Source organism: Marmota monax, unplaced genomic scaffold, assembly GCF_021218885.2.
Source record: "Marmota monax isolate L192 unplaced genomic scaffold, Marmota_monax_Labrador192_F-V1.1 WCK01_AAM20220418_F8-fsc00703, whole genome shotgun sequence".
Classification (NCBI taxonomy): Eukaryota; Metazoa; Chordata; class Mammalia; order Rodentia; family Sciuridae; genus Marmota; species Marmota monax.
The window spans coordinates 134941-146521 of NW_026694311.1; the positions used below are offsets into that span (position 1 = coordinate 134941).

Genomic DNA, 11581 nt, shown 5'->3' on the forward strand with positions numbered 1-11581 from the left:
TTTATAAACATATCTTTTTAGTACTGTGGATTGAACACAAGACATGCTAACCCTGAGCTCCTTCTCAGCCCTGTTTGTGTCTTAGTTTGACTCATGTTCCCCTAAGATGCCCAGACAGCCCTTGAAATAGTTGTCCTCCTGCCTCGACCTCCTGAGCACCTGGGTGACAGGGGAGCTCCACCATGTCCAGGTCAGTTTTCTGAACCTCTGCTGCCATGTTGTATCCTCTCATGCCCAGGTGAGTCCCTGTCACCTTCCCATGACTCCTTCCCATTCCCAGTCCACTCTGTGTCTTCCTGTGATAGATCAGGTCATCATATACATGCCATCCTGAAACCCAAAGAGTGGGAGGAACTTTCACCACGGGGACCTTGGCAATGTTAAGAACAGGGTTGTTCAAGTAAAACATTGTTAGAGGTCATTGAGGCTGCCACACTTCCAGCCATCAGAGCACAGCATGGCAGCTAGGGATTCTCTGTCCCAAGTGCCCATGGACTGTGCTGAGGAACACTGACAGAAAGCCTTAAACCTTGTTAAACCCACAGAAATGTGTATGTTCACAGTGAACTTTGGTGGATGTGAGCCGTCTCTCTCAGGATGAGGCTCTGTGACGCCCACACCCACACCCAGGCCCCAAAGGCAGAGGTGCCCACCCCTCATGCAGCTGTGTGTGGCCTGTGGACAGGGGTGACCTGAGCAAGGTGCTGAAGAGAAAGGGGCTCCCTTGGCAAAGACCCAGGTGTGAGGGTGGTCAGCTCAGCATGGACTGTGGAAACTTCAGGTCAGCTCTGCCACTGGCCTCAGGACCCTGAAGGCATTCTGTGCCCAGGTGCACTCTGGCCCCATCTCGCTGAGAGGTGACCCTGAGCCTGGGAAGTACCAGGACACCTGGCTACTGGGGGGAGGCAGCTTGGTGCCTGCCTGTGTTTCCAGCCACTGAGGCTGGACTGCAGGTCACAGACAGGGATGCCATGGGCTCTGTCCCTGCTATGTCAGCACCCACCCTGTCCTGAGAGTGCATCTTCAGTCTGGGTGAAGATGAGCAGTGGCCATTTTTATATCCCAAGTAATAATAAGTTAATCCAGATTCATTCCAGAAAATGAAAACTTTTGTATGTTTTCAGTATATCTTTTTAGAGCTATAGTACTGATTTTGTATTATACATTTGTAAGTTGCCAAGTTAGAGTGCTGTGTTTTATAACCATTTGTGCTCCTTATATTTCTGTCAATAAATCTTCCAACATCTTCTTTATTTCAATATTTTATTTGTGAGTATAATTGTGCAAAATGTGTGGTTAATTTTGATGTATTCATGGATACATTAGCAAATATTATAGCAGAGACGTTGCTTCCTGCCTATAATTCCTACCTGGTATCATTTGTTTGAATTATTATCTATTTTTCTTCATATTAAACATAAAAATGTTTTCATTTGCTGTATGCACAACCAAATATAGACACAATTGTCCCAATGTCTGTTTTCCCCTGTGGTCTAGACTGTCTCCTTTGCCTCAGTGAAACCCCAGGTCTTGCACTGGGGGCCTTGCTCAGCTCCCTCCTGAGGCCTGGGGGGTGCTCGGGTCACTTCCCTTTAATACAAAGCCCGTCCCTTGTACAGACTCTGTGTCTGATTGCTTAAGACCACTTTTTTGATTATGATATTTGTACAAAGTTAAGAAAATAACATTTAGAGATTTACAGTTGAATATGTGTTGAAAAACCTGATTATGAATTGATGTGTTCTATGCAGTTGTCTTTCTCATGTGAGGGTGTTACATCATCAACATCTCTAAGAATGTCAGCATCTCTCTCCATCAGACACAGAGTGGTGAATCCAGCTGTATTTTCACACTTACACTGAAACCTAGCTCTAGTGAGGCAGAGGACAGCACCCTGACACAGGGGTGCCAGGTGCCATGATGGGTCCCAGGCTGTCCACACCCAGCTATCCATCACCTGTCCCTCCTGGGTGTGGGGAGCCCACCAGCTGCTCTGCCCCAGTCACTGTGAAGCACAGCCTGGCTGTGGGCCACAGGTGCCCTGTGAGCTGCAGAGCCCCAGGACAAGGCCCTCTCTGCACGTGGCCCCCACCACCCACCCTCACCCTCGCCCTCCCTGCACCTTCCCATTTCCAGGGGCCACTGTCCTCTCTCTTTCCACGACCTACCTGATGCAGTAGCTTCCCCACATGAGGGATGGTGTGCTGATGGCCTCCCTCTGCCTGACCCATTTCAGCTAGGACCCTGTGCTCCAGAGCCATGCCCAGGGCCAGCAGGGCAGGATGCCATTCTTGTTGACAACTTACCTTCTTCCTCTGTGGACAGTATATTAACCACATCTCCATTAAGGGACACATGGTGGTCATGAAAAGTGCTTCAACACTCATGGGACTGGAGTTACGGACAGGCTTCTTGGACACATGTCCCACCTAACGTAAACATTGCTCAGAAGTCCTGTCCCTAAGCTCTAGGATGTCCCATCAAATGTCTCTGCTGACCCCAGGTGATACTGCCCAGGGTGTGGTCTCCTGCCTGCTACCGGCCAACCTGTTCCTCTAGCTGGTGGACCTACAATGCATAAGGGGAATCTATAGGGTCCACATCTCTGACAAGCGCTGCCTGAGCCAAGGCCTACCCAGGGAATCCTCTGTAATGCATCCTCTAGAGGAAGAGACACATCCACACTCTGGCACCCTGTGTGCCTGAAGAGTTAACACAATGGGTGCTGCCAGTTCAGCTCTTGGGTGACTCTTTCAGCTCCTGGATCAGAGGTGGCACAGACCTACCCTTTACCCAGTCCCAGGGCTATGTCCACCTCCTTAGATATTCACCATGACCAACTCAGGCCCCAGCACCAGTGTGGCTGAGTCCAGTCTGTGCTGCTCTGAGAAGCTCCTGATGCTGAGGGTTCACAAGGAGAGAGCTGTGCTGCAGCAGGTTCTGGAGACCAGGGTGCAAACACCCAGGTGCTGCTCCTGACCAGGGCTCCTGAGGCTGCAGCACCACATGGCAGGAGGCAGGAGGCAGAGAGAGGAGATGGGGCTGGACCCCTGAGTGGTGCTGGGGTCATCCTGAGGGCTCAGCCTGCCATGAATGGCCTCTACCAGCCCTGGGGGAATCCAGGTGGACAGGCCCAGGGTTTCAGTTGTTCTGTCCATTCTGGGGTCATGTGGGCATGGAAAGAGCGACAGGGCAGCAGCATTCAGGGCATATGGCTGTGCTTCAGGAGGACCCCAGACACTTGTTCCAGACAGAGGCCCTTCTTCCCCCAGGTCTGACTGCACACAAGGAGGAGGGAGGCCTACATCACAGATGACAGATTAGATAGATAGATAGATAGATAGATAGATAGATAGATAGATAGATAGATAGATAGAAACACTCATAAATACTGAAATAGAATAAACTAATCCTGACCCTCAACACAACAACAAATCCATGAAGACATTGGCTGCTCCTTCTCCCAGGTCCCTCACAAGATGATGCTACAACTGGCCCTGTGGACTCAGCCCATGACAACTGGAAGTGAGGACGGAGCCTGGGTTTCGCCCTGCCCACACTAGGGCCCTGTGCCCACCACAGATGGCAGCAGCATGTGTACCTGAGGGCTCTGTGCCAACTAGATGCTCCTGAGCTGAAGGAGGCCCTCACAGGGAGGCACAGACTTCCCCCTGCAGGGAGCCTCTGAGGCCCTCAGCTGGACGCCTCCCTGGAGAGCAGGTGGCAGCAGAGGGGAGAAAACACAGCACATTTCCAATGCAGGATGGTTCTGAGGACCACACAGGTGTGTGCACCTGGGAGCTGGAGGAGGGTCAGGGCAGCAGTCATGTCCAGGGTGAGAGCAAAAGACCAGAAAACCAGTTACTCTTGCTACACATGAGCGGTTAGACACAGTGAACCAGCACTCAGGCTTCTGTGTGATTTTACATCTGCACCAGGGAGTTAGCACAGACACCTCCACCATATATTCTATTTATTATTATTAAATAAATTAAAATAAGAGAAACTAAAATCAAAATAAAAGAAATTCTCCCCTCCTGACTGCTCCTCTGTCCACCATGCTGCCCATGACACTCCCATCTGCTCTCAGAGCTCTTCTACCTGGCCCTCCACCCAGAGCTGCTATATAGCAGGAGCACATGCAAATAGGGCCTCCCTCTGCTCATGAAAACCAGCCCACCTGACCCTGCAGCTCTGCACAGGAGCCCAGCCCTGGACTCCCAGCTCAGCCCACTCAGTGACCAGGACTGAACACAGCTGCTCACCATGGAGAGTGTGCTCAGCTGGGTTTTCCTGGTGGCTGTTTTCAAAGGTAATGAATGGAGAACCAAACACCCTGAGTGTGTGAGTGGACAGGAGTGAAAGGGAGAGTGGATGAGTGACAGTGTCCTGACCAGGCTGCCTCTGTGTTTGCAGGTGTCCAGTGTGAGGTGCAGCTGGTGGAGTCTGGGGGAGGCCTGGTGCAGCCTGGGGGTTCCCTGCGACTCTCCTGTGCAGCCTCTGGATTCACCTTCAGTGACTACTGGATGCACTGGGTCCGCCAGTCTCCAGGGAAGGGGCTAGAGTGGATCTCAAGCATTAGGTATGATAGTAATTCCATATACTATGCCGAATCTGTGAAGGGCCAATTCACCATCTCCAGAGACAACTCCAAGAACATGCTGTACCTGCAAATGAGCAATCTGAGAACCGAGGACACAGCCACCTATTACTGTGCTAGAGACACAGTGAGGGGACCTCAGTGTGAGCCCAGACACAAACCTCCTGCAGGGTGCCCAGGTCCAGCAGGGGGCGCTCAGCACACAGGGAGCTCAGGGTCACCAGGAGCAGGTGCAGAGGAGGTGATGGTAGATTTCCTTCATCTGGGTCCTCTCCTCTCCATGATCCAGCTTTCTAAGAGAGCTCTCTGGACATATTGTTTCTAATAATCTGTTTCGTCTCTGAAGAGAACAATTTGTTTTTTAAATTAATACTTCTTTTTTTATTTGTGCATCATAATTATAAATAATATTGCATTTCAATTGGACACAGCTGCACAATCATGGGATATAATTTCTCCACTTCTGTTCCCTGCCATCTCCCTTTCCCTCCCTCCTCTTTACCCCTCCTTCCTGACCCTTTTTCCCTTTCTTTTCTTGACAGATCTTTTCTATAATTTGGTTTCATCAGTGCCTCTTAGAGCACATAAAGGGGACATCCACTGTGCCATCCTCACACACGACACAGGAATGCTTCGTCAGTGTCATTCCACTGCTCGTCCCATTTCTGTTCCCCTACCTCACCCTTGATCCCCTTCCTCTCCTCCTGCTCCCTCTTCTGTTTCTAGGGGACTCCTCCCAGAACTTTTCCCCTTTTGTGATCTGCAATTTGCATTTGAGACAAATGCAAACACTTGACATTTCTCCCTCTGATTCTGGCTGAATAAACTTGATATTCTCCAGTTCCATCCATTGACCAGGAAACACCATATTTTCCCTCTTCCCTGTGGCTGAGTGAAACACTGTTCTGTGTATACACCACCTTCCCTTTATCCGGTCATCTGTTGATGGACATCTGGGAAAGTTATGTAATATGGCTGTTTTCAGGCCCACTGGTGTAAACACTGATGTGGCTAGATAGCTGTGCTGTGCTGATCTTGGGTCTTTTGGATAAACACCGAGGAGGGTAGCTGGGGCACATCGTGGCTCCATTCCTGGTCTTCATGAAATGTCTATTCTGCTTTCTAGAATGGCAACACTAATTTGAAGTCCCAGCAATAACACATCCGTATACCTCTTTCCCATATCTTTGATGACATTTGTTATTATCTGTGTTCTTGATGATTGCCTTCTGATTGGACTGAGATGAATTCTCAATGCAGTTTCAATTTGCATTTCCTGATTTCTAGAACTATTGAGGATGTTTTCCTATATTTGTTGGCCACTTAGATTACCTCTCTTGAGAAATGTCCCTTTAGCACTTTCCCATTTATTTATTGGGTTATTTGGTCTGGTCATTAAGTGTTTGGGGTTCTCTATATATTCTGGGTATTAGTGCAATATCTGGGGAGCACATGACAATAATGTCCCATTCCCCAAGGCTGTCTCCTCACACTGTGGCTGGATCCCATTGTTGTGCTGAAGGTTTTAATTTGATACTGTCCTACTTACTGATTCCTCGTTTTGATCCTTGCACTTTAGTGACCTGGTTGAGGAAGTCGGTGTCTGTGTCAGTACAGAGGAGGGATGGTGCAATATTTGATTCTAGCCCTTTCAGAGTGTCCAGTCTAATTATTGATTTTTTTATTAATTTTGAGTTGACATTTTACAGGGTGAGGGATAGTGACCTATTATATTCTTTTACATGTTGACATTCAGTTTTCCCAGCACTCTTTCTTGAAAAGCCTTTAATTTCTGCAACATGATTTTGGAAACTCTGCCAAGCACCAGATAAGTGCACTTAGGTTGGTCTGTCTCTGTACCTCCTACTCTGTCCCCTTGGTCTCCATGTCTGCTTTGGTGACAGTGCCATGCTGGTTCAGTTACTGCAGCTCTGTCAAGTAATTTGAGGTCACATGTTGTCATCTCCAGGTTCACTCTTCCTGCTTAATCACTTTGCCTACTGTGTGTTGTGACTTCTCCACACAAATACTAGGACACTTGTCTGGTTCTTCTAAGAAGGTTGTTGGTATTTGTCGGAGATTTCACTGAATCTGTGTGACATTTGAGGTAGTTTGGTCATTTAATATTATTAATTCTGATGATAACAGAACATGGGGGGCCTTTCCATCTCTAAGTTCTGCAAATTCTCCTAGAGTTATTCACTATTTCCATTGTAGACATCTTTCACCTCCCCAGTTGAATTTTTTATAAGTTCTTTTATGGTCATTTAGAATGGGACCAATTTCTTGATTTCATTCTCAGATGAGTCATTTTGGAAATATAGGAAAGTGGTTTATTTATCTGTTCATGATGTATTTAGCTCTATTGCTACAGTTGTTTATCAAACCTAGAAGCCTTCTGGTGGAGATTTTTGTTCTCCTAGATAATGGATCACATCACCACCAAGCAGCATATTGAGACTTCTTTCTTTCCTCTGTAACACTTTAATTACTTTGTCTTGCATGATTGCTCTGGATAGAGTTTTGTGGGACTATGTACACAATACAAAGTTTAAAATAAAAAAGAGGTTTCCTAGAAAACATAAAGTACATTGAAAGCCCTTGACTAACTGAAGAAAACAAAAAGCAGAAGACCCAATCAAGAAAATTAGAGATAAAACAGAAGATATTGCTACTGAAATCCAGAAGATTAGGAACTATTTTTTTTAAAAAAATATCAACCAGTAAACTAGAAAACCATGAAGAGATTGACAAAAATTCTAAACTCATGTGATCTAGACATATTGAAGCACAAGAATCTACAAACCTAAAAAAAAAAAATGAACAGCCATTAACGACCTTCCACAAGAGGAGAGCCCAGAAGCAGAATGATTTGCAGTTGATTCTAAAAGACTTTAACAAAGAGATGAGGCCAACCTCCTCATGTTGTTCCATGAAATGAAAAAGAAGGAAACACTGAAAAAATCCTTCTGTGAAGTCAGTAACACCCGAATACCAAAACCAGACATAGAGACATCCAGAGAGAAGACTTCAGACCAACATCACTGGTGAATGGAGATGAGAGACTCCTTAGTAAAATATTGGCACCCTGCACTCAAGGACACACGAGAAGGTGGGGACCATGATCAGTGGGTTTCTCCACAGGGTCGGGAGGTTGGCTCAGCATACAGATCAATAATGTCATATCCATCTGTGATTCACCACATGAACAGAGGTGAGGACAAGAGTCACACCATCACATCAACAGAGGCAGAAAAAGAATTTGACAAACTGCAGCTCCCCATCATGTTTAAAGGACTGGAGAAGCTAGAGGTACATGCCAGACCTCAACCTCATCAAGGCTACATGTGACAAACCCAAGGCCACCACCATACTGAAGTGAGACATCCTGGAAACAGTTCCTCTCAGCTCAGGACAGGACAAGGATGTCCACTCCTCCACTGTGATTCCCTGGGGTCCCTGCACTGCACACTTTGACACAGGAGCATATTCACATGAACAACATGCAGAGTAGAATTATTGAGGCTCAAGTGACTGCTCTGTGGTCACCAGGGTCAGAGGTGAGGAAGCTCAGAGGACCCTGGTGAGCCTTTTCCATCAACTCAGAGGGATTTCAGTGGGATTTACAGATTAGGAACACCCTCAGGATTCTGTGTAGAGCTATTACTGATATGGTCCAGGATGGGTGCCCTGGACACTTGGTGAACCTCAGGCTCATGGTCCTCCTGGCTCCCAAGGAGTTCCTAAGACTCAGCACTGTCCTCTGGCACTTTTGCTGATGACAAATGAAAGGTGTGGGGTTGAGGATTAGGTGAGATTCCTTCAGAGGGACAGGAAGCCAGGCTGGGTCTTCACAGCAGCTGAGCCCTAGGGGGTGGCATGGGGCCTCTGACCAGCCCACACAGTATGCTCTGTCCTCACCAAAGTCTGCCCACCCCAGACCTGGCACCTGAGAACAGGAGGCTGACTGCTCAAGTCCTGCCTGAGACTCCAGATGGCTCTGCCCTGAATTATCCACAGTGGTCCTAGGAGGGGCAGAGGGGAAACCTGAGGGACATCCAGGGAGGGAGTGTGATGACCCTTGTTCCTGGAGCTGCTGAGAGGGTGACTGCGATGTTCTTCACTGCTGCCCTGCTGGACTCTGGGCTAAAAAATAACCACCACAGTGACCAGCACAGCCAAGAGCTCTCTGCTGTGGAAGCCCTCACCAGGGCAATCAGGACACAGTCTAGGGGACTCCAGACCCCAGGGGCCATTAGAGTTAGACTCAAGTTCTCTCCTTGGTCCTGTGGCCATAGTATCCCTCCTAATCAATCCTTCTAATCAAATTTGCTGTTGCTATTTGAACAACTGCCAGGGAAGTGAACAGGACACACCTGCTTCCACACTCAAGTGGAGGCCAGACGTAGGGAACACATGGCCCCATCCATGTCAATACATCAGAAGGACAGAGGGTAACAGGTCCCCCAAGCTGAGCCAGCAGGGACCCCATCACTTGTCCATGTTGACAAGGGTCTGCCTCCTCCCTGGTCATCCTCCTTCGTGGTCATCCTCCTTCCTGGTGACCCTCCTTCCTGGTCATCCTCAGCACTTGGAAGAGGCCCAGGCCCTCACCATGACCTCTGGCCCATGAAGCAGGAGCAGGGCTGCTGGCCCCACAGCTGTGGCTGTGTCCTCTGACTCTCTCCTGTGGTATTCATAACTGTGGGTGCACTGTAGGGAAACAGAGCACTGGAGTTGGTTTCCATAGTGATTCAGACCTGGATCAGGACCCCCATTTCTGTGGGCAGCCCTTCCCCTTCCTGCCCTTCTCCCTCCCTGCTCCCCTCCTGGGCTCTGTGGTCTTTCTTCTATGTGTTGCACATGTCTGAGTTGGAGGTTCATGGATGTTCATGAAGGTGGAGTTCACTGTGCTCCTTCACATCAGCTCACAGCATAGATGGTGAGTTCCCTTCTGCTCTCCTCCCTTCACCCCTCTGCCCACCTGCAGGACCTTCCTGGACCCACTGATCTCCTTCTCTGTCCACATCACCCTCCTCTCCTCTCCCTCTTCTCCAGCTTCCTCAATTGGGAGAGAAGATTGGTCCTTGGCATCTGCGTCTGGCCTCCTTCATCAGCTTGATGGTCCCACTTCCACCTGTTTCCCTGCAAATGCTGTCATTCCATTGTCTTTCTGGCTGAAGACCCACTGTGCACAGACTCCAAGCTTTCTTCATCTACACCAGCCCCTGTAGGGTGCAGCCCGTCAGAGCTTCTGCTGGAAAGTTGACCATTTCATCTTCTTCATGAAGAGCCAGTGTTGCTTCTCTCCTGGGAAATCCTTCAAGACCTTGTTTTCTCATGAGATCTTGGGCCCAGGAGATGCCAGCCCTGGCAGATGTCCACAGACCTTCCCTGGACAAGGGCATAACCACTTGGGCACTGCTAGGATGGTTCAGGGGATTCCTAGACAACTGCCCAATGTATGCATTACATGTTACTCCATCCCCATGTTGAACCTGTCCCCAGGGGATGATATCTGACTATTACTCCATCTCCATGTTGGCCAAGATCCAGGGAATGACACCTGACCTGTTACTTCACCCCATGCCCTGTCCCCAGTGCACAATATCTGACATGATACTGTATCCCCATATTGGCCGTGTCCCCAGGGGAGAACATTCGACCTGTTACCCCTCCCCATACTTACTCCATTCCCTAGTGGATAATATCTAACATGTCGTTACATCCACATGCTAATCCTACCCACAGGGGATGATATCTGATCTCTTACTCCATCCGAACACTGGCCTGTCCACAGGGGATAATATCAGACATGTCACCTCATCCCCATCCTGACTGTCCCCAGTGGACCACATGTGAACTTTTATTCTATCCTAATACTGGACCTGTCCCTGTGGATAATATCTGACCTGTTACTCCATTCTGATGGTTGACTGTCCCCAGTGGATAATATCAGAACAGTTACTCCATCCCTGTGGTGGTCAGTCCACCTTAGGTAATATGTGACCTCTGCCTAGTGGATATTGTCAGAGATATTACTCCATTCCCACTCTTACTACATTACCTAGGGCGTGTCCCCTTGGTCCTGCCCACAGACAAGGCTTTTCCTGGAGTCCTGAGCTTCTGGACTTGGTGACATTCTCCATCAGACTCGGATGTTCACCTCACAGGGCAGTATGGCTGGGCACAGTGTGCATGGCACTGACCACTCTCCATGGGAGAACACCACCTACCACAGGACATTGGGATTGCCTTTTTCTTGCCACAGATGAGGAGATTTATTATGTAGTCACAGCCACTGTGGCTCAGTGTGTCCAGGGGCAGTGTGGTCCTCAGTGGCTGTCCCTCCAGAGGGCCAGTCATGTATACTGATAGTGTCCTTGTGCTGCTCACAGAGACAGGCACAGAGTCAAAGATCTGTGGGGCATGGCAGCATGACAGAGTCCTCAAAGTAAACCCAGAAATCTCCAATCACAGGTCAAGCAGTCCTGCAGAGGAGAGTCCCTGCAGGAGGTCTGCACAAGGTCGTGCTCAACAGGACTGAGGCCTAGGGACAGTGCAGTGTCCCCAGGAGGAGTGCAGAGGGGAGCTGTGAGGAGGCCCTTCCACACACTCCAGCCTGCAGAGCCACCAGCACACAGAGCCAGGCTGCGGGAGCTGAAGGGAGGACATCACAGGCAGGAGGGACCCTCCTTGGCTGCCCCAGAAAGGCACAGGGTGGGGCTGCTGGAGTCTGCACCCTGCACCTTCCCAGTGAGGAAGGGTGGCCAAAGTCACATCAGCAGGCCTTCTGGGGCCCTGAGGTTGATGCTGGTCCAACTGCCATTGGATGGCCTGGTCCAATCTCCATAGTGATAATGGAGTGTGACCTGTGCCAGGTCCTGCACGGTGTCTGCAGCACATGACATGTTTGATTCCCAGCTCCAACCTGAGGAGCATGACTCCAGGGACACCCACACCTGACCCACATGGGGGATA

General features: G+C 49.2%; 1 gene segment (V, D, J or C); it reads left to right on the plus strand.

Moving 5' to 3' along the window:
- Window positions 1–4197: 4197 nt before the first annotated feature.
- LOC124109020 (immunoglobulin heavy variable 3-74-like) lies at window positions 4198–4757 on the plus strand (the record flags this gene model as incomplete). The annotated part of the segment is given in 2 exon segments: window positions 4198–4312; window positions 4417–4757. Coding segments are annotated over 2 exon segments (387 nt in total), but the record flags the coding sequence as incomplete, so codon positions are not given.
- Window positions 4758–11581: the final 6824 nt, after the last annotated feature.